We start from the raw sequence: 26,767 nt of genomic DNA, 5'->3' as shown, positions 1-26,767 counted from the left end.
CAGGGTGATGGGGAAGGGGGCTCCCCTGACTCTCCATTTGCTTCTTGCCCCTCCCCTGCAGGTGTTCGGACTGGAGTCCATCATGGGTAACGACAGCATGTGGCCCTACCTGCTGGGCTTTACCCTCATCCCGGCGGTGTTGCAGGTGCTGACTCTGCCCTTCTGTCCCGAGAGTCCGAGGTTCCTGCTCATTAATCAAAACGAAGAGAATCGTGCCAAAAGCAGTAAGTCGTCCCTCCTGACACACACACATCCCTCTCAGATGCATCGGTGCTAATTAAGACGTACTCGTTTATAGAGTTGGTGCTTTGGGTACATCAGCTGTAATAGCTGAGTCGTGGCAGGGGCTGGGAAAGAGTCCAGGCCCAGGGCTCTGCATCCCGTCAGTGGAAGAGGCGCCAGCCGAGAGGGCCCTTTCAGGCACGGGCTGGAGAGCTCGAGGATGCCCCTTTCCGTTACCTAACGCCTCCCCCGCTTCCTTTGGTCCCACCAGTTCTGAGAAAGCTGAGGGGCACGACGGACGTGAGCAGCGACCTGCTGGAGATGAAGGAGGAGAGCCAGCAGATGATGAGGGAGAAGAAAGTCACCATCCTGGAGCTCTTCCGCTCGCCCTTGTACCGCCAGCCCATCGTCATCGCCATCGTCCTCCAGCTCTCCCAGCAGCTTTCTGGGATCAACGCCGTAAGTACCGAGGACACAGCGGGCACTGTGGGGAGTGGCCCCCCCGGCCAAGGAAGCAGCCTTTTTTAGCCATAGTCCCTCAGTGAATATTCACGAGATAGTCACATATGTTTGGTCTAAGAGATGAGGTAATTGGCATAATTGGGTTATCCCGAAAACCAGACTTGCATGTGGGGGTTTCAGGGCAAGAGTCAACAGGAACTTGATTATGGCAACTGCCTCTTTTCATGGAAGAGTCTTTGCTAGGCCAAGAGGGAGCTGTCCTTCTAGCCATGCTCTATGAGTCAGTCCATGAATTACTGGGTTGGGCTAGCCCAAGAAACATTCGTGAAATGTTCACAGGTCTTGAGTTACGGGTGCAGGTTTTTTTGGGGGTTTTTTTGGATCATGCTTCTGAATTCCATTCGGAATGATCTAGAAATGTAAATTACGTGCTCACTCCTCCTCTACCCAACCTCACCCCGCCCTTCCCACACACCTGCTTTCAGTAAGCCACAAACCATGACCCGCATTTCTTGGAAAATCCCAGAGGAATAAATTCCTGCTTCCTGGTACAGCGTTGACAGTCTGGACTGGCCCGTTTCTGTAGCAGTATCTCGCTTCGTAGGCAGGCTTCTTCCTCATGTATAATTAGATCTCAGGAAGAAACCTGAAGCTTTATTAAAAGAGATGCGTTTATTGCAATAACCCGTGCTGCTATCCCATGGTCCCTCCCTGTAACGAGGGAATGCCTTCACTGTTACATGACCGCTCCACTGTACTAATATACATGGGAAGGAACTGGCCCCTAGAGCAAGAGGTCCCCCACAGGAGCAGCCGTGATGAGGGATTTCTCATCTTGTGTCCGTGGGCAATAAATGCTTTTCATATCTCTAACAATGCATTTGGTTCTTTTTCGTCTTCTATAAATGTGGACAAACGTTCCTATCAGCCTTTATTAATGGCTGCGTAGTGGTCTACATTCTCCTCTGAAGCACTGAGCATTGCTGCACTCTTTGCTGGAGTAAAAGATCAAGGGATGTCACTGTCTTGTGAACGTCTTCTAGCCAGTAAGAGCAGAACTAATGTTTTTCTTTTTTTTCCTCTTTTTATTCTTTTAGATTTTCTATTACTCAACCCAAATCTTTGAGAAGGCAGGAGTGGCGCAGCCAGTCTATGCTACTATTGGAGCTGGAGTTGTAAACACGGCCTTCACCGTTGTGTCTGTAAGTAATCATCAGTCCTAGCCTTAGCTTTAGCCCTAACCCTAGACCTTACCATATTGTAACAACAACTTTCATAGGTGTCTGACCAACCACCATCCCAAATCCTAATTTGCACACAGCTTTTGCAGGTGCGTCTGAGTAACCATCAACCCTAACCCTGGTGTACACACGGCCTTCACAGTTCTCTCTGTGAGTAACCACCATCCCTACCCCTAACCCTGGTGTACACACGGCCTTCACAGTTCTATCTGTGAGTAACCACCCTCCCTACACCTAACCCTGGTGTATACATGGCCGTCACAGTTCTATCTGTGAGTAACCACCATCCCTACCCCTATCCCTATCCCAGGTGTACACATGGCCATCACAGTTCCTTGAGTAACCACCATCCCTACCCCAACCCTGGTGTACACACGGCCTTCACAGTTATATCTGTGAGTAACCACCATCCCTACCCCTAACCCTGGTGTACACACGGCCTTCACAGTTCTATCTGTGACTAACCACCCTCCCTACACCTAACCCTGTTGTACACATGGCCGTCACAGTTCTATCTGTGAGTAACCACCATCCCTACCCCTGTCCCAGGTGTACACATGGCCGTCACAGTTCTGTGAGTAACCACCATCCCTACCCCTAACCCTGGTGTACACATGACCTTCACAGTTGTACCTGTGAGTCATCCTCAGCTCTGTAACAAGCATAGGAAACACTAATGGTCTTTCCGTAATGATGGGGCAAGCCACTGCCTCTCTGGCTTAAACAGCCATTTAAAAATAGTGTTTTATTTAAGGCTTCAGCAAGAATTTTTCTGTGACACTGGGGAGGGTCAGATGTCGTAGCCGTTCTTTATCAGTGATACTTGGGAAACTTGGGTAAGAACGGTCATTTATCAGTGATTATATCCCTGTTTTTGGCAGCTCTTTGTGGTGGAGCGTGCTGGCCGCAGAACTCTGCACCTGATTGGCCTCATGGGAATGGCTGGTTGTGCGGTCCTGATGACCATCGCCCTGGTGCTGCTGGTGAGTCCGCTTTTGGCATCAACCGGACCTCCCCTTCCGCTTGCCCACATGTGGAGGAAGCTGGTAGGAGGGCAAGGCATTTCTCACAAGGGCTGAGATTTACACAGGCATGACGATGTGTCTTGGGGTTTCTGAAACTGAAATCCCATTGGTGGGGGGTGGCCAGGTGTAAGCAAATTGTGGAAGAGAAGATGACAGATTTGGGAACCATAGAGACACAAAGTTGGGGGAGAAGGCATGACACAAACAGTTATGGGTGTGCCACGCACAGAACTGGGGGCATCGGAGAGGCAGAAATAACAGATATGCACCTCAGAATTGGTGGACGTGACAACAGACTGCAAGTGGACTTGAGAGATAAAGAGTAAGACATGAGAAAGGGGAGAAAAAGCAACTGTGGAGAGAGGGGTGGGGGAAGAGAAAAGGCAAAAATCTGTGTACCAGAGAGGAACATTGGCAGAAAGAGGAGGAGGAGAAGGAAAACTTCAGAACCAGAAGGTGGCACAAGAGAAGAAAGGGGGCAAGGAAGGAGGAAGAAGTAGAAAGAAAAGAGAGACAGAAAGAGAGAGAGAGATCAGGGACACGTTGAAGGTCTGCTTTTTGATGGTAAGCCACTGGAATGACTCCGCCCTTCCTTTCCCTCTCGTGCACAGGAGAAACTGGCCTGGATGTCCTACATCAGCATTGTCGCCATCTTTGGCTTTGTTGCCTTCTTTGAGATTGGGCCGGGCCCCATCCCATGGTTCATTGTGGCGGAGCTCTTCAGCCAGGGGCCACGCCCGTCGGCCATTGCCGTGGCTGGATTCTCAAACTGGACGTCCAACTTCATAGTGGGGATGTGCTTCCAGTATGTTGAGGTAAGTGTGGATGCGCCAAGTCGGGTGGTGGAAGACGTCATCATCAAGTGCGGCTCTGTATTCTGTAATGTCCTTTGGTATTGTTGGGTGTTCTGGAAACGATGGCATGGCCTGCAATGTCTTAGCATGTGTGGATTCTGACAGCAAAGACTTTATCATCCTGTATCACCGGAAGGGTGCCTTTATTTGCTCTTATAGCGAGGGGAAATGTTATCCTTTATTGCCCTATGGGTGTAAGTTATCTTCCCCGACAATTATCTTGTAAGTTCATGAAGCACTGTGCCCTAATCACACTGAAAAATATATAAAGAAAACATCACCAGGCTATATAGTAAGATAATTTTACCCAAGCTGGATGTGCACATTAGTACAGAATCATTAATGGGGGAGATAGTACAGGGTCAGGTGATGCTCTTAAATATTTCAGGACCCATAAGACCACTTTGTCCAGATTCTAATTTATTTCATGCTTTTGGCCTGGAAGTCTTCCTCTTGCCCCTTCTGGAATTAAGGCTCAATCGGAACCAGCCTCTGTTGGACCATGGGTGCCATGCCCCTGCACATGCAACTATCCAGGGTTTTTTGTTTTTTTTTACATCCTCTCCCAATTTAGCCCAGCCGTCACCTACGTTAGTCTTCAGTAAGGGAACACAAACCATGGCTCCCTCTGGAACCTGGCTAACATGGACCCTCAAGACTGGCCTTTAAGTCCCACTGAGCAATGGCTAGGACTCTCCCCTACTACCCAGGAGCTATGAAACTTGCTTTTGCAGCAACCTTGGCCATGGCCAGCCCAAGAAGCAGAAGCCAAATACTGGAATCAAACCCAGGTCCTCAGCCTTGCCACTGAGCTAGGATGTTAATGGTTGTGTTAAACCTTTTACATTCTTATATTTTTAACAAAAATGAAACTTGAGGTGACTGACTGACAGAGGCAAGGTGAAGCTAGACCAGCAGTTGTGGGTGGCAGGTGCAATTATTGTATATCTTGCACCAGTAATCATCTTGACTTTTCAAATTACTAGGTTTTTTTTAGTAGCTGGAATGACTCTTAGCCTAGCATTCTTGGCTGGCAGGAATCCGTTAAATCACACTTATATTCTTCTAAACGTAATTCATGGAGGGTTGGCACAGCATCCTAACCTTTAGAGCACAGAGCTTAGAAATCTGCAGATATGGAGTCCAATCCCACATCTGACACCATCTCAGTCTCTGAATGTCTGTAAGTCATTTAACCTCTTTGTACTAAATCTCAATAACAGAGATTCTGAAGCCTGGTTTATTTACCTTGTACACAACTGTGTACACTGACAGCACTCTTTATAGAAATATAGTTGACTGTAAATGCCCAGTCTCTGCTGATCATAGGTGAAGTACTGCAGAAGCATAGGGATGACATCTAAAATTTGTTGCTGGTGGATGCTGTATCTTTGCTGTGCCATTTTAGAATGATGTGGGGGGGCGGGGGGCCACCGGCTGATGCACCCCTGACTCACAGTCCCATCCATTTTGTCTTTTCAGAGACTCTGCGGTGCCTACGTCTTCGTCATCTTCATCGTGCTGCTCATCTTCTTCTTCATCTTTACCTACTTCAAGGTCCCCGAGACCAAGGGCCGGACCTTCGACGAGATTGCCTCGGGCTTCCGCCAGGGTGGAGCTGGACAGACAGACAAGCAGCTGGCCCCCGATGAGTTCCACAATCTGGGATCAGGAGCAGACTCTCAAGTCTAGCGGCAGTGGGGCAAGGAGGAGGACTCCATCCTCTCTCTGTCTTTTTACCTTCACTCGGAAAGATCTCCCCTTTGACTGTTCCACATTTGTACTGACGCCAGGAGGGAGGAGCTTGCAGGGGTTTAGCTGTTACCTGTATGCATTTGTTACATCTTCTGTTTCTCCGCTGACCGTCCGCTGTATCCGTCGCGGTGCCGGACAGCATCATCCGGAGGGTGTCCAGGATTTCAAAATGTGCCGGTAGCTTCAGAAGCAGAGAATTTCACAGGGTGACCTCATGTTGTTCAATGAGGCAGGTGGGAAGAGATTCCTTTTTTAATTAAGTATAACTTTATTTATATATATATATAAAAAAAAAACTCTAGCCTTCTAAAGGTATGAAGATTTTTTGTTTTGTTTTATGTTTTACATTTATATATTATGAAAGGATAGATTTCATGTTCAAAATTCAAGCCAGCTTAATTGGCCAATCAGGTGAAGGGGCTCCTCTGGCTGGACAGTCCACATTTTTGTGCGTCAGCTAGATTACACTGAAGAGAGCTTCCAGGTGGCAGCCATTTTGACCTGCAGTAGTGACATCAGTATAGCCCCTGTTGCCCAGGCTGACTCTACTGTTCTGCTGTTGCACAAAATGGCTGCTCCTAGGAAAAGCAAGGGATCTCCTGTGGGTGGAGACCAGCTCACAACCCACTTGGGTCTAAAACTATTGAGCAGATGGGCAAAGATCTTCACCAGACTGGACAATAAACTGCACTGAATGTTGAGCCTGAGCATTCCCCTAGAGCCACGCCAGCCCAAGCATTCTCCAGCTAGTGGCTGTTCTTTTTGTTGTCCATAGTGCTACGATAATGTGCACGTTTTAACTAAACATCATTAAAAAGGAAAGCAATCCACCCCTGCCCTCAACTTTAACCTACGCTTTCCTTCCACCTCATCCTCCACCTCTGCTCCAGTGCTGGGAGCCCTATCATGGGTCACACAGCGAGAGTGCGTGGCATTCTCACAGGTGGCAGCAGACAGGGGAGGGGAAAGGGGACAGGAATCTGGTTTTAACATAATTTTCTTAATTATATTTAGTTTTTATGTGTGTAACAAAACTTATATGTATATATGCATTTATATAGGTGTTTGTATACAGTATATTTATATAGGTATGTGTGTATATACACACATATGCATGTGCACATCTGCCTTCTAAAGAGGGTGGTCTTCAAGGCTGAATTACTTTATTCTAAGTTACCTACATGAAGAGAGAGTGCTTGGATTTCAGCAGGCAAATGTGGGGATGTAGTTCTGTGTCCCACACTTGTCACTGTAAGTGTCTCACTTGCTGGAGAATGCTCTGTCCGAACTGGCAGATGGCTTGGTTAGGTTTAGTTAAGACACTCTCTAAAGAACATTTTACCCCCAAAACCCCCCCAACTAAACTATTACCTGCAGAGGGACGCCACGGTAACCCCTGGAGGCCTGCCTGAGTCCAGATCGCCGAGTCACAGGCGGCCCCGGGTGGCGAGAGTTGCCCCCTGTGGCGTGAGCCACCAGAAAGGCGGTGGCTTCAGTTCCAGCCTATGCCAAGGGGTTTCAAACGAGGCCCACAAAGCCGTCGGGGTGAAGCTCTGGTTAGGCTTTGGTAGGGCTTGGCTTGATTTTGAGGATGGTGGGGATTTTATTATTTGGTATCTTTCATCCACCTGGCTTTGCCATCTTCAGCTGTTTAGTTTCCTTTTTCTTAAAATACATTCCGTGTTGGGGGGGGAGGGCATGGGGTTTTTGTAGCAGCACGAGAGAGTACAAGTTGTTTGGGTGTTCTTTCTGGTCTCGGCCCTCCCACTCACCCCCATACACACACCTCCCAACATTTCCAGGAGGGTGGCATAGATTTCCCACGGCTGCCTGCGAGAGGCTTCTCACTGAAACCCCCACCCCCCCCTAACCTCCATGTCTGTTAGGAGTTCTGTGTCTCCAGCAAGCTGTGAGCCCTGGGCAGCATGGACAAAACTTTAGCGCAAAAATCGCAAACAATACCATGGTAGTGAGCATTTGGAAGGAAAGGTACAGACCTTCGGTGGGGGTCTAACTGATAGGAGTTTTGAGCCCTCCCCCTCCGGAAGCTCCAGCTGTAAAAGTGACCAGCTTGCCTCTGGACCTCTGGGGTGGGGGCTGTTTCACTCGCAGCGCCTTATGGCTTTGGAAGATATGAATTACGTGTCAGATTAATTACAGCCAAAGTAATGCCCATCATTGGCACCGAGTTTGATAGTTGACTCTGTCTTGTTGATACACGTTTCTGAGAAATAAACTAATATCCCTTCCCCCAGTCCCAGTTCTTCATGGAAAATGATGACGTTTTCCAGAAGCGATCACTTTAATCGTAAGTTTTTGGAGGATTGTGTAGGCAAAGGGCCATCCCAAGAGGTGTCCAGAAGTGACCCGCTTATCGGACAAGTCTCATGATAACTACAGGAGTGACATAGGAGTAATGGGCAGCGTAGAATGAGTTGTTGCTAGTGCAACCAGAGGTCCAGTTTATTTGATTTATCCTGATGTATTGCAGGGGTTCAAGATTTTGTGGCTGGCAGCTGGGAAATATCCTTGCAGTGTGGCCGGGAATAGCTGGGTAGGCTACTGGGTCAACTGGTCTGATTCTGCCATCATCTAGTATGTTACTATGTTAGTGATGTATGTAAGGGATACCGCATGACAGGTTGTGCATGTTAAAAAAAACCCAAAATGTTTTGACCTGGGAGTTGTGAGTCATTAGTCAAGGGATGCTTTCGCCCCTCCGGGAAGCAAGTAAAAACCCTGTCATGCCCCAACTGGAGTCTGTTGCACCTGAAAATTACCCCATAACTGCAGAGCTGGGTGCTTTGCCTTTAAAATGAGAATGATCTTGAGGAGCATACTGTGATGTCATCAGGGCACTGTCAACACTGCCTTACCATTGGTTAATGCTTGACAAGCAGCCATGGAAAGGGTCCCATGCATGGTCACATGATGCTGCCTGACCAATGATGGTCCTTTTGCTTTATTCCCAACACTTTTTTCTAAATGCAGGGGATGTCAGGGTCGAAGCCCCTAGAGATGCCCAGTTTAACCCATCTCACTGCTGCAAGTGGACACAGATTCCGGCCAGGCTCGGCTCGAACTGACTGAAATTCATCAATAATTGGACACATACATTTCCTGCTTTCTCTGTACAGTTTTTAAAGATATTTAAATATATATATTATATATATTTTTGCTCAGTGGTTTTAATAGTAGGCCTTAAGTTATAGCAGAGCGGATTGACAGGTAATTATTCTGTAAATAGAACTCTCTTAACACAATGTGTGATGTAGGTGAGAGATCAGGAACATGGGTATGGATCCTTTCTTACGGTGACTGTAATATTATGAACTGTTACCACACTGTAGAGTAACTTTTTTTTTTGTACTGTAGATGTTTCTGTTGCACTGATTTTTACATTCTGTCAGTTTTAAATGTAGAATGAAGCTGTCCCTGATGAGCTGCATGAATGTTTTCCTGATATGTGTGTAGAAGCTGTTTCCAGAGCACGTGCGGCTATTTAATAATAGTAGTCCTTTTTTTATTTGTAACAGGTGTTGCATATTTATTTGTGTTTTTAAAATGACATTGACTACACTTGAAAAAGAAAATAAAATTTAGAAAAGAGAAAAAAAAGCTTATGTTCTGTGCGTGAGTGAGATGGAAAGAGGTGATGAACTGTCGGGTTTGTTCAAGGGCTGGAGAAAGTAACGAGATGCATGCAAAGACCTGCTTAGTGTGGCTTCGGCTTTTCTTTCAACTTCTTCAGATGCAGAGGACCACGTGCCTGCATGCAGCAAAATTTGCAAAGTTGAAGTTATGCACCAAAGTCACTATTAGCGCGCATTCGACGGGAGAAGGTGCAGGGTAGGCCCACGTAGTGCACAAAGTTGATTACATTTTCACACGTAGCTATTTTAGTGCACATAGCTTTTCCTCTTGCGGGTTTTATCGCAATTTCAATGCTAATGAGTCACTGGGATGCAAAATTAGCTCAGTAGCTATGAACACATAGTTAAATTATCCATGCTGCAAATGCCATTTTGCTAAAAATTTAACCACACTCAAAGTTTTTGTGATAAAACATGGGACACCGGCCGCAGCTGTGCTGAAATATTATTGGGATATAATAATCCTGCAGGTTATCCAGATCAAGGAGACGAGACAGCATCTCGGGTGTTTATTATGTGCATTCCTACAATGCATTTTATCCAGAGGGTTGTAAAGTGATTAACCAGGGATGCATACATCACAGAGGGATTAAATAATGTAACATAACATTATCCAGCCTACAGTGGGGGGGACGGGACATAACAGACATTTAAATACTTCCAAGATATAAATAATGCCTAAGAGGCTGAAAGGACATTCTAGAGCCAGGGGTCATGATGGGAGAGTCAAAAAGGGTTAGACAAGGCAAAACATAAAGAAATACTTTTTCACAGAAAGAGTGGATTCATGGAACAGCTTCTGGTAAAGAGGAGTTCCAGAATTCAGACAGCGTGGGCCAAGTGCAAGGGATCCTTAGCTGCATGGACGTGAAGCGCAGACCTGGAGATCAAGCAACGTTTGCGGTATTTGCTACAAAAATTACAAACGGGCAGACTGGATGAGTTTTGTAGGCTTTACCTGCTGGTGTATTCTCTGTTCATTATCTGAATGGCAGAGTTCCCATGCCGTTGGATTGGTAATGAGAGAATTACGCCCTGTGCCCTCTACTGAACCATCACTTCCAGGAACAGCCAGCGCTCCTTAGGGATCTCCCCTGCATGTTCTGCTTCACAAGAAGATCTTCTTGTGAAGTGAGGGTAAGAAAATGTTTTATGGCTGCTTCAGAATAAAACCACACAAGGACTGCCCTCTCTCACTGTTGCCTTGAACCTGTTCACTGTGAAACAGTTCCCTTTTCTGTGTGAGAAAAGGAAAATATGAACATATATTGAAGTGCATATATCCCTTCTTTAAAATACATTTTAATTTCATTCTTTATTTCACGTGATCACGCTGTTTTGACACGTGGACAGCACCAGCCGCATTTCAGAAATCATAAATGTGTCCTGCGACACGCCACAAAAAAAAAGTTATAACTTATTTTATCACGTTTGACTCCTCACCTACTGGTCCTTGTGAGCCTTGTGAGACAGTCGCTCTGAAAAACACATTGAAGGCAATTTTCAAAGCATTTTATCTGTGTAAGTCGGCTTTCTGAAAATCTGCCCCTCCTGAATGCAGGAAAAAAAAAAAAAGTCCCATGTATGCTCTTTTCACCACATTACGAGGAAGTGTATGGGAAGGAAAAGCCCATGCGTGGATGGTATTTTCAAATTTTTGTGCATTCTTCCCAGCAAAATCCTACCTTTGCAACAAGCAGGTGCAAGAGTCTGCCCACGCTTTGTTCCGGTGACAATTTCAAAGGAAAGGTCTTACTAGTTTTGAAAATTGTTGCAGAGACCATGGGGTAAAAATTAAGTGCAGACTTTGCACCTAAGGATGACCCAGTGTTTGTGTCATCATGGTGGCATCCGTTAGCTTGGAGCTAAGAACAAGGACTGCAAGCAGCAGTTTTTAAATGATGCAGTCTCCCTACAGCAAGCGGCAAAGGCCAAGGCAACCTTTCTCAAAAGCCTTTAAATATCTAAACAAACAAATAGACTGTAACATATAAATGGGTGGAAGGATGCCCGGGCATATTCCAACACCATTATCATAATGCAGCCTGTAATTTGCTTGTTTAATTGGGGAGCAGCATCAGTAGCTCATTCTGCACCGAACTTATGAAGGAAGAAGACTCTGAAGGCGAATCACAAAGGCAGTATGTTTCTTGGCCTTCATTTCTATGCATAAACAGGTTCACACATCAAGCACATGGCTTCTTTCCGTTTCTTAAGAGGCCACTTTGTAAAAGAATTTTCCTGTGGAAAAATCCTCATTGCTCCCCCTCCCACTGTTCTCTGCAGGGAAAAGGGATGTTGACGGATATGGAGTTAGGGGCAGGGCCAGTGAAGGACGTTCAGGGATTTCATTTTGAAATCTGCCACGCTTGCAAGCACCGTGGGGAGTTTGGCCCCGGAATGAGTAATTCCAATGAAAATTAGACACTCACGGCGGTAATCTACAAAATGACCACGAGATGGCACTGTTGTAACAAATTTGGTTTTAGGCACATTCAATACAGAAGCGAACGCAGCTATTTGCTGTTCATCCAGCCATATGCATGTAGCACGGTGCCTGCTGTATGAAAACATGCACATAGCATCAGGAACACACCTAACCTCTGCTACACAGGCAGTGTGCAGTTTTCCAACATGTTTTATTAGAAACAGGAACATACGGAACAATGGCAGATAAAGACCAAAATGGTCCTTCTAGTTTGCCCAGTGGAGATTTGTACACTTTGATTAGATGTGCGTGAATTCTCACATGCATCCCAACACCAGCTCCTTCTCCCCACGATGTTTAACCTGACCTCTCAACCAGTTTCCTACCATTCTATATCCTCCAGCATGCCCAAAATCTGTTACAGTGCTGACCTCCTCTACCTCTGCAGGCAGGGCCATTTCAGGCCTTGCCATCATCTTTGCTTCTTACAAGATCAATACTTGAGCCAAACCCCCAATCCCCTTCCATGTTAAAATCTGGTTTTAACCATGGACCCTCCATGCAGGTCGGCCCAGTGCCATTACACTGCTTCTGTTTAGAATTGCAGCCTCTGCTTCATGCAGGTTACTGCAGTGTCTTCGAGGAAGCACAGCGCTGTGATGGGCTGTACCTGCTGCAGGCTATCCAGTGTCTCATTCCCGTTTTCTTGCCACTAGGGGACCCCTCTGCATTTAGCTCACTCTTTTTTGGGAATCCTGTTACTGGGTTTTTTTTTTTTAAATTTACCACTTCTTCTGAGAGGACGTTCCAGGCATTCACCATCCTTACCGTGAAAAAGGAGTTTCTGCCACTGTTCCCGAGCCTACCCCCAAGTCCTGTAACCACTGAAAAGGCCTTGCTTCTCGTGCATTATTGATACCTTTCAGATATTAAAGGGTTTCTGTCCTGTGCCTCCTGTCTGGGTTTTTCTGCCTCTGACTGTGGTTGAGATCTGAGCTAGGACATCCTGCCTTGCTTTTCTTAAAGGGGAGGAGCCCTGGAACGCTTTTTGGCAATGCACAGAATGGACTTCCTGAGTATAAATTCTGGGACGGGGATTCTGATTGTTTAAAGCAGGGCTTCCCAAACCTATCCTGCAAGACCCCCACAGCCAGTCAGGTTTTCAAGACATCTGCAGTGAATATGCACGAGGTGGATTTGCATGCACTGCCTCCATTGTGCGCAGATTTATCTCATACATATTAATTATGGATATCCTGAAAACCCAACTGGCTGGGGACCTCCAGTTCAGATTTGGGAACCACTGATCTAAACGCAGCGCTGGTACTGCTGCAAGCAAGTCCTGCTTTTCAGGTGAGCCCAATTCCGATCCAGTTCTTGGATCAAATGCATACGAATGTTACCTCATTAACATTCATTGTGGAAATCCTGAAAGCAGAGGAGAAATCACAGAGCTGATAAAACAGAGAGCAAAGAAAGAGAAAACTAGACAGTCGGAAAAGCATATTAAAGGCAACCCAAATGTTAAGCAAATACCACCACATCCCCAGTGGGGAGCACGCAAAACGTTCCTCTCTGTATTTATGAAGCACCCACTAACACAAAGGAGCACATGAAAGGAAGAATCGTCCGCAAGCCATGCTGTGGTGCAGCACGAGGGTTTATCCTGGGAACCTCGCTTGGAGGTGCCGATAAGCGGAAAATGAAGAAACGCAAGGGAACAGGTCCCTCGGGCGCTCAGAGTAAAGTTCATCCTCTAACATTTTTCTTAATTAATGGCTCCAGAAGGGGACTTGATTCTAATTTCTGTGCCCCGCCAGCCTCCCTCACTGGGCGAGTAACAATAACTAAAGTCAGGGGTATTGCCCATCCCGCTTTTCACGATTCCAGCAATGGCTGCGTGCGTAATCCAGTGGCGGGAGCAGTGAGTTAGGGGCCAGGAGGGTTCCTGACCCTCGCCCATTCAAAACCTCCTCCCACAGCAATTCACTCTATCACCATGGGGGGCGGGGGGAGTCACATTCTCTCCCCTGTGCCCACTACTCCCATTTATCATTTGTAAAGCGCTCCTAGACATGTGCAGTGCTGTCCAGACACACACAAGAGACGGTCCCTGCTGCACGGAATGAACAACCCAATCAAGGCAAACGCACGTGCAGACAAGGGTCTATGGGAAGTGCATTTATTACAGGGGATGGACTTTTAGAATGGATTTGAATGTGGACAAAGAGGGAGCCGGATGCACGGATTCAGGAAGTCTGATCCGGGAATACGGCGCAGCCAGGTGGAAAGCGCAGCGTGGGGAGCCGGCGGTGCAGGGCGCAGATAAGAGCGACCTGAGTGGCGAATGGAGTTCCTGAGAAAGGGAGTTAGAAGATAGACAAGGAGGAGCTGCAGAGTGACTTGGATGGGGGAGCCAGAGTACCAGCCTGAGAAGAGTGGCTGCCTCGCTGGTAGAAGAGAAGTCATGCAGTCAGCTAGGAAGAAGGTTTGCCAGTTCTCTGCGATTTGATTGCCGCTGAATCCCCTGACTTTTTCTGCTTCGTGGAGTCCTGGCTCGCTGACTGCTGACTGCGTTCTTTTGAACAGGCTTTGTCCAGCCAGGTATTATATTGTTTCACAACCCTGCTTGCGAGGGAGGGGTAAAGAAAGGCTGGAATATGACTGCTGAAAATGTCAGCCCGAGCTCAGCCTACAAAATGCTCTTCCTTTCCTGTAACTCATTTAGCATTTATGTGGTTTACTGTCCACCTGGGCTTCTAAATTCAAATTATTCCCCCCCCCCCTTTTTTTTTTTTAACGGCTTATTCAAAAGTGAATTTGAACAGCGTTCATTCTGGGGATTTTAGCTTACACTGTGGACGTAATGCCTTTGCCTACTTGTTGCGCGCAGTTTCTTGGTATTATGGCTAATTTAGGCTGGAGTCAGCTGGTTAATATTCCCCCACAGAAGTCTGGTCATACCTTAGATCTGGCTTCATCATATCCCAGTGGAAGTGGAAGTTAGATCTGCTCCCTGGTCTGATCACCTGCTTCTCTGCTTTTTTATTTCTCTGTCTGGCGAAACGACAACAATGCCTGTGACCAATGAATCTGGCCCTGTAGTGGAGAGAAGGCTTCATGGAGTCTCAAGAATGTAACACTTTCTCGGGCCCTGCTCTCTCTGCGACTTTCTCAGTGAACCGTGAAGAGTCTTTGGCCGGTTTTAATTCCACAGTGGCTGCTATACTGAGATTCCATAGCTCCTTTTAAATTAGTCCCATCTTTCTCGTTCGAAACCCCTTAGATGGGTTACTAAGGATGTGCCGGATACTAGGCCCGGCCTCGGCAGAGCGGAACATAAGTGGCACGGCCTTATGACTGGATCTTCTTTGCAGGCCTCTTGGTGCCTTCTTAAGCACTATACGTCTTTTCGTGATGAGACAAAGAAGGCTTCTATTTCGCAGCGGCTGCGTGAGGCTTATCATAATCCGCGTGCTCTCTTTAAAACTGTTCCGGGGTTAGGTAATGATCCCTCAGTATAGATGGCAACATCTTTATTGGCCATGTTATCAATAAAGTCGAGAACATTTCTGCTTCTTTTCAATCTTCCATCTCTTGGGCTTCTGCTCCATTAGAGGAAGTCCCTGTTAAATGGCCCAGCTTTGACTCAGTCTCTAGGATCGAGACCTCTGAGGTGATTTCTTCTTTAAACCCTTCTTTTTTGTGGGCACAGCATTTGTTGTACATGTTGTTGTACAATCTTCTAAAAGATATCATTGCACCTTTCATTTCATCTTTAGTGAAATTTTCCCTTGAGGAGGGTCTTATGGCATCAGCCTTAAAAAGGGCCTTAGTTCACTCTTTCCTCAAAAAAAACAGGACTTTATCCTGGAAACCTCGCTTGGAGGTGCCTATAAGCGGTCATGAACTCTAGACCTATCATTTCTCTCACTTTTTTTTAGCAAAGATAATTGAGGCTTTGGTGTTATTACAACTTAATGATATTCTTGATCACCACCAAGTACTGGACCATTATGAATTTGGTTTTTGGAAATCGCTTAGTTCTGAGCTTCTTATACTTTCCACTGAGGATACTGTTAGGATAGGCCTGGATAATGGCCATGAATATGTCCTGGTTCTGCTTGATGTTGGCTCAGCTTCTGACACCGTTGACCAGCAGGTCCTCCTTTTTCATCTTAGAGAAGCAGGGGTTTCTGGGTTGGTCCTTGACTGATTTAGCTCTTCTCTCTCTGGAAGTCTGTTTTTCATCTCACTGTTCTCGCTGGCATAGTATTACTTCCAGAGTACCACAGGGTTCATAGATCTAGCACCCATGTGCAAATTGCTTTCTGGAATTTGCCATGGGTATAGATTATATGCTGATGACATCCAGTTTTTTTTATCAAATTGTCATCCTCGTAGGCTGACTAGTGAGGGGTTGGTGTCCATTTGCATTAATGCTAGAAAGGCTTGATGTCTCACAATAGGCTCAGTCTCTCTACAACAGAACTGATTTTGTTATCTAGAAGGCCATCAATCTCTTATCCCCCGTCTGTGTCTGCAGCTGGCACTTTACTCCCCATCGCCAACTGTGTGAAAAACCTGGGTGACACGGGAAGGAGCCTTTTCGGTTGCCATCCTCTGGAATTTATTGCCTGCCGAATTGCGTCTTACCACTTACCCCGAAACATTCAAGCCTCAGCTGAAAACACACCTGCTCCGACTTGCCTTTCCTGAATTGATGTTTAAGCTCTTTAGGGACTGTTTTGTGATTGTTGATGTTTTTAATAGTTTCATCCAAGTTCTGTTTTAATTGGCATTGTTAGTTTTATGCATTTGGATTATTATGATCTACGGTCATTTTATTTCCGATTTTATTGTTTGGATTATGTGCGTATCTTTTGTAAGTCACCTAGAGTTCATCACCAGGTGACGAATAAATAAGCAAACAAACCAATACACGAGGCAGCCAAACCTTTAAGAGCTTGCCATGGAGAAAGACAGTTCGGTGGAAGAGCAGGTTGCAGGAGCCTAAGCGGGAGGTGATAAGAGCGTAATCAGAAAGAGGGGCGGATATTAGCGACATTGTAGAGGAAGAAATGATGCACTTCAGCAGTGTTTTGGATGGGTGTAGAGAAAGAGAGGGAAGCTTCGAGGATGAGCCCAAGGTTACGAGCCGAGGGGAGCAGGAGGATGAGGAGGACACAGTCACATTACAACCATTGCTGAAGCAGGGGGAATAAATCTTCTGTTAATAAAAAAAATAAAAACTACACAGATAAGGAAAAAATAAATAAGTTGTGATGCTTGCGTAAGAAACATGATTTACGAAGCTTTCCTCCTTCCTGCCTCCCATTATTTGTAGAGCAATTCAGATTTAAGCTGGAAGGGCAGTAAACCCCTCCGGATGGAATCTGAACGTTTCATCTCATTAGCTCATGTGCCAAACATAGAATAAAGGGAGGCATGGGAACAAGTGCTAGCTGTTGGTGATTAGCAAGTGCTCACTAAAAGAGAGTTTCAGGGAGAGTCACTGAATTATCTCACAGTGGAAATGTTTTCGGATGCATCCTTGGGTGCTCACTGCTCGCTTCCTCCACAGTAGGAACAGAATTGGGTGATGTGAGCACAGTTACTGCAGAGTGGAGATGGATTCTGAAGCTCAGGATGTGCCCTCTCCACAGCTCAATGCCATTCAAGGACAGAGCCTTTGATGTCAGCCCATATTTGTGCAGGCTTCTGTCCAGAAAAGGGCACATCCTGTGCTTCCGAATCTCTGCCACTTGTTTGCTTAATGTGATTTCTGCATCTCGATACTGGCTCATGGTGAGTTCCCTTGAGAAGATGCCAGAGCTGCTGAGGAACAGGCTTGTCAGGGTTGGTTGACTATTTTTGCATATTGTTGTTTTAACCTTGCATTTAATACATTGGATTTTAATTGTTGAGGTTTGTCTAAGTGATTTGGTATATCTTCAGATTGACTGCAAACCACTGTTTGTTTGTTCTGATACAATTTGTGGTTCTTTGTGCTTCTGGTGGTTTTTTTAAATTTCATAATATTTTATAAAGATGATTATTTCTGATGAGTTATATAAATGCATTGGAATACTGGTAGAATACTATTTTACATTTAAAATAATCATTGTTTCAAGAGAAAGCATCTTCCCTATACGTTATATTGAAATTTTGGTGCTGATAGGGGCTGGTGATGATGGTAGGGAGTGCGTGTTGTGGCTTTGGTGGTGATAGGGGATGATGGGGATTGGTGGGGATGCTCAGGGATGGTGATGGTTGGGGTTGTGCTGATTGAAGATGGGTTGTTAGAAGGAGCAGATGTTTTGGTGATGGCAAGGGATGGTTGTGGTAGGGATGGTGGTGATTGTGGGGTAAGAGGTCCGATGGCGATTGTAGAAGGCGACAGCAGTAGAAGTGGTTGTAGTGGTGAAGGTTGGTGGTGATGACAGTGGTGGTGATAATGGTATGGGTGGTGTGGACTGGTGGCTGTGGAGATAGTGATGATGAGGGTTGGTGATGAATGGTGAGAGATGTGACAGTGGGGCTTGGTTATGTCAGGTTTTGATGGCAATGGTGAAAGCTGGTGAGGATGGTAGGAGTAATTTTTCATTGGTGTCCATGGTTGTTGGTGGTTGAGGGGAAGTTTACTTAAGATCTCTATTGGCATAAGAACAGCTCTCTCTACTGTAGCATGTGATGCTATGTGACACTACCACACAATGCAACCAGAATCATGGCGAAAACACAATCATTTGGGGAGGATAGTAGAGAAGGAGAAAAATATGAATGATCCTTTTTTATAAGACCTGAAACAAAGATAGCAATGTTCATGGAGTCAGCCTATGTAGTCCTGATCCATTTTATGATCAGATTGCATTTTTCCTAGTGTTCTTTTCTCTGCTTCTTGTGTTGAGGCAGCCTGTGACAAACATAGGTGACCATTTCTAAAGGATGAACAAGGAGAGGCTGAGTACTTGACAGTTAAGATTAAATAGAAAAAAATAAAGACTAGAAATCTGAGGAGGGAACATTACACAATGGGGGGTGAGATACTGATGTGATCTTGGGGTAATCAGGTCTGATGATCTCAAGGTAATGAAGCAGTGTCATAAGGCAGTGGTCAGCGTCAGCGGGATACTAGCTAGGATGCATGGGGAGAGGTCTAACCTGCAGAATAAAAGAGGAAATGATGCCTGTGGACAGGCCGCTGATGAGATCTCACTTAGGGCAAGATTCAGTAAGGTTTTTCCTCACATTTTGTGTCTATGGGGAAAACCCTTAGTGAATCGGACACCTAGGATGTTGTGTCCAGTTCTAGAGGCTGAAAGGATCTAGACAGAGTGGAAGTGAAGCCGGAGGAGGAATTTAGTGGTTCAGCAGCAGTCAGAGAAGCAGGGAGGCCAGGGTTCAAATCCCAGCTCTCTGACACTCCTCAGGCCTCAGGTACAAACTCACCCCCTCCGTTGCCTCAGGTACAAACTCACAGGTCCTCCCATTCTGCGTCTATGGAAAACATGCTTAGTAAACGAGGCTCCTGGATTGTGAGCCCTCTGAGGACGGGGAAATACCTGAAAGTAACTCACCTTGGGCTATCGATGAAAAGGCACGAGCTAAATCTACATAAATCAATCAATCAATAAAGATCCAGTGACCGGCTAATGAAATGGTGCAGAGGTCTGCACCAAAAGCTATTTTACATAAGATTTATATCCTAAATCTGCAGACTCTAGACAAGAAAAGAGATGGTGGCTATGACAGAGAAATGCAAAGATATGAATAATGCACTAGAAGCGGCGGCAGATTTAACCCTCCAGCCTCTGGGAAAGAGGGGGGAGGGGTGGAGGAACCCAGTCTGGTGGTGGAGGAGGCCCGGAAGGTTAGACGCCAGAGCGTATTGCTTTATGGAAAGGGTGCTGGATGCATGCAAGAACCTCCCAGGCAGGGCGCGACGCCGGTGGAAACGGTAACAGGGATTCCGGAAAGAGAAGCACAGAGGATCCCTTGTTGCGAGGAAGCCAGAAATCAGCTGGGGCCTACAGCACCGCATCGGGAGTGCCGTTAGGTGGATCGGATGGGCCTTACGGCCCTCTCCTCGCTCGGGTTCTACAAACGTCAGGGCAGAGAGCAGGCTGGGGCGGAATCAAAGCAGCTGCGCCTACTCCGAGGCGACTTCCTGGCGCTCCCATTCTACGGGGGGGGGGGGGACACACCCAGCGGCTGGATTTTGCCATCTTTTATGGTGTGCTTACTCAGCTCCTAGCGCCACGCCAGAGATCTGCTCCCACAGCTTCCAGCTGCACTGGCCGGCGACCTTTCCTATCTCACCCCTGCCTCGCCCTCTCCCGAGTTTAGTTAACTATTCATCCAGTTTAAATTTATTGGAGGGTAAGTTCCCACACCCAGTGGTGTGATAAATAGAGGACCAGATAAGAGCAGCCAGGGCTTTATAAGCTTCCCTTGGCGTTGGGGAAGGTGGCAGTGCAGGGCTACAGGAGAGCAGGAGAAGATACAGTGCTTCCAGGACCAGGGGAGAGCCTGAGGCCGACAAAGGGGCAGAAGACACAGAAAAAAAAAGAGAATTCGGCTGACTCTAGGATGAAAGCCATGACACCTCCGCTTCTGGCAGCGTGCCTGGCACTTCTGCTGCTGGCGCTCACCTCCCAGGCCGTGTATGTGCAGGTCAGGCCCTGTTGCTCACCCTCTTTATTTTGTTCCAGGGAGAAAGGGAAGAAATCTCATATCGACCGGTGAGAGGGGTTTACTATCTAATAGCCATTAAACTAATGTCAGGAACTGAGAAAAAAAAAAAAAAAAACCAACCCCCCAAATACTAAAGCAAGTGTTTGTGTGAGTGACCATTAGTCAGTAAGCTAACCCAAGATGTGTGAGTGCACTTTGTGTTTCTGTGCACGCGCGTGTGTGAATCGATGCATGGTATGTGTATCCATGCATATGAATGCTACACATGTGCACATGTGTGTATACTGTTTGTGTGTGCACTATATGTGTGTGAAGGCGTGCCTGAGTGTGCCCACGGTATAAGCGTGTCTGCACATTTCTGAGTGCGTGCCCATGTGTAAATATTGTGTAAAGGTCAAAGTGTGTTGTATTGTGTAAGTGTGTGCTGGCAGGCGCTGCGCAGGTGTGAATGTGTGTTTGCGCCGTGTAAGTGTGAGCCAGATTGCGTGTGTGTGTATGGATGCCTATAAGTGTGCTGGCGTTCGGCCGTGAGAACAGATGGACATCGGCAGCAACGACACCGTTCCTCCTGCCAGATTTCAGCTGTTGACTTCTTGGGGGCCTTTGCTTCTTATATGCTTTGGGCGTGGGTGACTTTTCCTGCCCTCAGTGCAGCCTTGGTCTTTTTTTGCACTTGGTCTGCACGTCATAGTGTTGTCGCTGGGCAGAACTCGGCTTCATATAATTGAGTATTATTACATGGAGGGAGCTCACGTTTACATCCCCTGGTTGCATAGATGAAGAAGGCTCGCCCATTGCTAAAAGACTGCAGCTTTGATTTTATAATTGAGTATTGTTGCATGGAGGGAGCTCACGTTTACATCCCCTGGTTGCATAGATGAAGAAGGCTCGGCCATGTCGGCTTGCTAAAAGACTGCAGCTTTGATTTTAGCAAGCCACGGACAAGCCCGGCGCTTTAACTCCACCGGGTACAGACGGGGAGGACTTAGCCGGCTGGATTCCCCTGGGAATTGTTACCCTCAGAGCACTAAAGTTTCCCAGGGGCAGACACATGCTTTTTCCCCACATTAAAAAGAGGCTTTCCCGGAGGTGTGCGTAGATCGGGGTGTACACAATGCCCTTGCATTTGGAGTTTGAATCATACACATGCATTTTTCCTCGATCCTCTGCCCACAGAAACTGCAGACGTGACATATATGGCTGACTTGTCTGCATGTATCTTGCAGTGGATGTTTAAATGGGAAACTGCCCAGATAGTTTCTCTTTGAAATTTGCTACAGGGGTTGCATGTGCAAGCTTTTCCCCTAAGGGCCACCCAAAATGACCCCATAAGATTTAAACAAAAAAGGTTTGCCTTATGGGTCCTCAGCACATGGTCTTAAGGTGCCTAGTGACAGCTCTGTTGTGGTTCTGATTTCCCTAGTGCATCTCCTAAGAAAAGCGGGACTACATCTCCCAGCATGCAATGGGGTAAAATTGGATGTACCCGGGTTAAATTACTTCTGAAAATGATCCTTAGAAAGAACTCCTCCTCCCCCTTTTTCTCTACCCTTTCTCTTTTGAAGAGAGTATATAGCCAGGGGAGGTTGCATCCCAGGCCTGATTCCCATTTTACCAAGATTAGTGATTGTAGCTCTATCCAAGACCAACTCTACACTAGTAACCTCCAGCTCTGTGATTTTGTTAACAAGATTTCAAAATCTTGTTAACAAAATCACACAATGATTCTTCAAGACGATGCTCCCTCCCTCTCCCCTCCCTTGCTACTCCTTTTTGTTTTCTTCTTATTTCTCCAATGACTACTTTGGCAGATCTCGCTCCTCTGCTTTAGCTTGCTGTCTCCGGTGCTGTTGTGGACTTAGTTAAGGTTTTTATCCCTTCAGGGCTTCCCTTGTTTACCTCTCTTGTTTCTGCTTGTGGGGGAGAGCGGTTTTTGGCCCCCCCCCCTCCTCTTGCTTAGTTGAATGACTAAGTAGGACATGAACTGATGGCATCCTGGAAAGGCAGAACTCCCTCTCTCTCTTTTTCTGGATCCCTGGCTCTCCTCATTCATACCTGGTGGTGCAATCACACTACTGCGCCTCCACCCAAGCTGCCTGGGGGGGGGAGGGGTCATTATGGCTGACAGGAGAAAGCAGCCACTGCCGCTTAGCTGGATAAGTCAGTATTTATCCAGCTAAGTGCTCCTGAGCTTTTTTGTATTTTTTTCAGATTTTAAGTACCGGTGTCGCTGGCCAGGAGTTAGGTTTTCAGCCCAATTCACCTCTCTGCATTGGGAAGTAGTACTTAATGCCCTCATTTGCATGGGATTTGCATGCGAGGGCACTAAGCAGGACTCACATTGTTCAAGCCACATTTCCTATGCGTGAATCTCCTTGCTGCGTCGGCAGTAAGTTTTGCGCACAGAGAACGAGCGTTGAAATGCACTGGCTGTCTGACCTCTTCCCCTCTTGAATAACAGGTTTCTTTTTCTCTTTCTCTCATGACCTATTCCTCCTTTCCTCCTCTGAAAGAGTGGCTCTTATCACTTGCTTTTTACCTGCTCTCTATCTTTTATCTTCACCTATCTCTCATCACTTCCTCTTTCTTCACTTTCTCAATTACTTTCACCTGATCTCTTTCTGCTTTTCCACTTTTCTCTGATCTCACACTACTCATTCTCTTCCTTTCCCTATTACTTTTTCATCTGATCTTTCTCCCTTGTTTTTTCTCCTTTATGCCCTCTATCACTCTTTCACATGTTCCCTTTCACTCTCTCTTACTTGTTCTCTAGAGCTCTCACTCATGTCTTTTCTTTACCACTCTTTCACCTGTTCCCTTTCACTCTCTTTCTAACTTGTTCTCCAGAGCTCTCTGACTCTCATGTCTTTTCTCTACCACGCTTTCAGCTGTTCCCTTTCACTCTTTCTTACTTGTTCTCTAGAGCTCTCTGACCCTCATGTCTTTTCTCTACCACTCTTTCACCTCTTTCTTACTTGTTTCTTACTTGTTCTCTAGAGCTCTGACACTCATGTCTTTTCTCTACCACTCTTTCATCTGTTCCCTTTCACTCTCTTTCTTACTTGTTCTCTAGAGTTCTCTCACTCTCATGTCTTTTTTCTACCACTCTTTCACTTGTTCCCTTTCACTCTCTTACTTGTTCTCTAGAGCAAGTGGTAGAGAAGACCCTCATGTCTTCTCTACCACTCTTTCACCTCTCTTTCTTATTTGTTTCTTACTTGTTCTCTAGAGCTCTCTGGCACTCATGTCTTTTCTCTACCACTCTTTCACCTGTTCCCTTTTATTCTCTTTCTTACTTGTTCTCTAGAGCTCTCTGACTCTCTTCGGGATTTCTTGTGCACGTTAAGTTTCACCATGCGCGTGGGGTTCACAAGCGGTGTGTGCTTGCGCACATGCACAGATTAGAGGGAACAGTGGTGTCAAAGGTATCCAGCCTTGCAGAGTCCTGGTACATCCCCCAATTGAAGATTGATGTGAACACTTTTTACCTTGTAGTCTTCACCCACAGAGACAGGATGGTGGGTTCCTTAATGCCAGGTTCCCTGTGTTATGATCTGCTCTGACCAGTGTCTTCTAATTGCATAATCTGAAATTTTAGAGGTTCTTGTGATGTGGCAGTCGTACAGCTCTCAGCTTCTCTTCCAACAGGACGGAGGGTACAAGGTGCCCCTGGAGACCGTGAAGGAGCTGAAAAGTCTGCTCCCCTCTGAAATCAGGTCCCGCACCGTCGCCTACTTCTGCGCTCACCCCCTGCTTCCAAAAGAAGCTGCTTCCATCTGCAGGGACAGAGATGCCCCCCAGATCTTCAGGAGGCTGAGTAAGTATCTCCCACCGCACCCCTGCATCTTCCTTCTTAGCAGCCATGGAGAGGTTCCAGGCGACTCCTGGACGAAACCTCCTGCGGGCAGGGGTGGCAGGGAGGTGCTAGTGGAAGCTGGTGCCATCTCATTACAGGCTCTTGGTGGCCAGGCTGGCCCTGGAGGCCTCTGGATGCTCTGCAGGCTTTGGCGCCCTCCTATGGACTAATGTCAGAATTATACAGAACTAATAAAGATTCATTTTCAGATGCACAGAAGGCAAATGCATTCTCAGTAGCTCTTGTATAATACCTCAGGATAATTCTTACATGTAGGTCATGTCAAAATGTATATTCATGTACTGTTACTCTAACATAGTCACCAGATTTTCTGTGAATGCACAACCAATATTTGAAATATTCCTGCTAATCTATCATAAATCTGGTTGTGTTTTCATGTACTGTGTCATAAAATCAATGTTTATTCAGTTATGTAGAGAAACACAACAGATCCGTCAAGGTTAAAAAGTAAAAATGACGAGAGGAATGAGTGAGACTCCAGGGCAGTGTGTGAGGTCAGCGACAGGAGGAATGAGTGAGACTCCAGGGCAGTGTGTGAAGTCAGCGACAGGAGGAATGAGTGAGACTCCAGGGAAGTGTGTGAGGTCACCTACGGGAAGAATGAGTGAGACTCCAGGGCAGTGTGTGAGGTCAGCGACAGGAGGAATGAGTGAGACTCCAGGGAAGTGTGTGAGGTCACCTACGGGAAGAATGAGTGAGACTCCAGGGCAGTGTGTGAGGTCAGCGACAGGAGGAATGAGTGAGACTCCAGGGAAGTGTGTGAGGTCACCTACGGGAAGAATGAGTGAGACTCCAGGGCAGTGTGTGAGGTCAGCGATGGAAGGAATGAGTGAGACTCCAGGGCAGTGTGTGAGGTCAGCGACGGGAGGAATGAGTGAGACTCCAGGGCAGTGTGTGAGGTCAGCGATGGAAGGAATGAGTGAGACTCCAGGGCAGTGTGTGAGGTCAGCGACGGGAGGAATGAGTGAGACTCCAGGGCAGTGTGTGAGGTCAGCGACGGGAGGAATGAGTGAGACTCCAGGGCAGTGTGTGAGGTCAGCGACGGGAGGAATGAGTGAGACTCTAGGGCAGTGTGTGAGGTCAGCGACGGGAGGAATGAGTGAGACTCCAGGGCAGTGTGTGAGGTCAGCGACGGGAGGAATGAGTGAGACTTTGGCATGGGCTGTGAGGTCAGTGACAGGAGGAATGAGTGAGACTTTGGCATGGTGTGTGAGGTCAGTGACAGGAGGAGTAAGTGAGACTCCAATGCATTATATGTGAGGTCAGCGACAGGAGGAATGAGTGAGACTCCAGGGCAGTGTTTGAGGTCAGCGACGGGTGGAATGAGTGAGACTCCAGGGCAGTGTGTGAGGTCAGTTACGGGCGGAATGAGTGAGACTTCAGGGCAGTGTGTGAGGTCAGCGACGGGAGGAATGAGTGTGACTCTAAGGCAGTGTGTGAGGTCAGTGACGGAGGAATAAGTGAGACTCCAGTGCATTATGTGTGAGGTCAAAGAAAGATGGGAGGAATAGAGTGAGACTCCAGTGCATTGTGTGACGTCAGTGAAGAGAGGAATGATTGAGACTCCAGGGCAGTGTGCGTGAGGTGAGACCCCTCAGATTATATATATATATATATATATATATATATAATTTTTCCTCAGATAATATATATATTGTTAAATTCCCACTATTCTCACGCTGCTTCTTCTCCTTTCCCTTGCTCAGTGATTGCCGTCAGCGACCCTGATCTGTGTGAGCTCTGCGCTCAGGCTGCCTGCGCAGGCTGTAGATAGAGCAGCACTGAAGACTGGTGCAGTCCCCGTGCCTTCCTTTGGGATATGCTTGGAGCTACATTGCAAAGACTCATCCAGCAGATGATTTCCTCTGCTACGTTTGGGGAGAAACTGTATTTACTTATTCTTTCATCCTGAATTTTAGATTTTTAGCAAAGAGGAAAAAAGATCTCTTTTTTTTTTGTATATTGCTTTAGTCTAATTTAGTGAATTGTGGCTTTCTTGCAGTGCTATGTAAAAGGGACATTAAAGAGAACCCGAGAATTACTGATATGTGTTTACAAGTGTGAATGCCTGTGTCAGTATGCATGTATGTCCGTTTAGTGCTTGTGCCCACGTGCCTATCTGTATGGGTGTGTGCTTGTGTGCATGAATCTGAGACCATCTAGGCTTTTGCCCATGTATGTCAGTGCCTGTGTCTCTATACATGTGTAACCCCTGTCATGCCGTACCTCAAATTTTGATTAAAGGTGGAAAACTGTTATGCCTTAAATGTTTTCTTCAGGGTTTCCTGCGTGGGGGGGAGGGGTTAGTTTCCTTTCAAGGCCCTCACATTACAGTAAATTTAGGTCCTATGTCAATATATTGCATACAGCAGTGATAATCTCAGCACTGATAAGCATTAAACACTTGAGAGTTTTGTTGTTTTCCATTTCTCTTTACAGATAAGATGAAATAAAGTTCTTTACAGCTGATGTAGTTTCTTTAACATGTTACAAATGCTTTTTGTAAGTTGGTGACTTCCTTCAGTCTTTTAATAAATCAGATGGTGAAGCCAA

The 26,767-nt window shown here is 46.5% G+C and overlaps 2 protein-coding genes across 2 annotated transcripts in view; both read left to right on the top strand.

The window, feature by feature from the left end:
• LOC115076551 (solute carrier family 2, facilitated glucose transporter member 1-like) overlaps positions 1-9,171 on the top strand; it is a 30,556-nt gene extending 21,385 nt beyond the window's left edge. The window contains exons 5-10 of the mRNA XM_029578118.1: positions 62-224; positions 494-681; positions 1,782-1,886; positions 2,807-2,908; positions 3,562-3,765; positions 5,287-9,171. Coding sequence (XP_029433978.1) covers positions 62-224; positions 494-681; positions 1,782-1,886; positions 2,807-2,908; positions 3,562-3,765; positions 5,287-5,496 — 972 coding nt within the window. The 3' untranslated portion in view covers positions 5,497-9,171. The remainder of the gene's footprint in view (positions 1-61; positions 225-493; positions 682-1,781; positions 1,887-2,806; positions 2,909-3,561; positions 3,766-5,286) is intronic.
• Positions 9,172-20,094: 10,923 nt separating this feature from the next.
• On the top strand, positions 20,095-26,767 carry LOC115077081 (guanylate cyclase activator 2B-like). Its single transcript, XM_029579255.1, has 3 exons — positions 20,095-20,316; positions 23,986-24,154; positions 25,921-26,767. Exons 1-3 carry the CDS (start codon positions 20,233-20,235, stop codon positions 25,986-25,988), a joined length of 321 nt encoding a protein of 106 aa, XP_029435115.1. The 5' UTR covers positions 20,095-20,232; the 3' UTR covers positions 25,989-26,767.

The sequence above is a fragment of the Rhinatrema bivittatum genome, chromosome 15, assembly GCF_901001135.1.
Source record: "Rhinatrema bivittatum chromosome 15, aRhiBiv1.1, whole genome shotgun sequence".
Taxonomy (NCBI): Eukaryota; Metazoa; Chordata; class Amphibia; order Gymnophiona; family Rhinatrematidae; genus Rhinatrema; species Rhinatrema bivittatum.
Note: the sequence above shows the minus strand (reverse complement) of the source record. Positions and strands in the feature narration are given on the sequence as shown.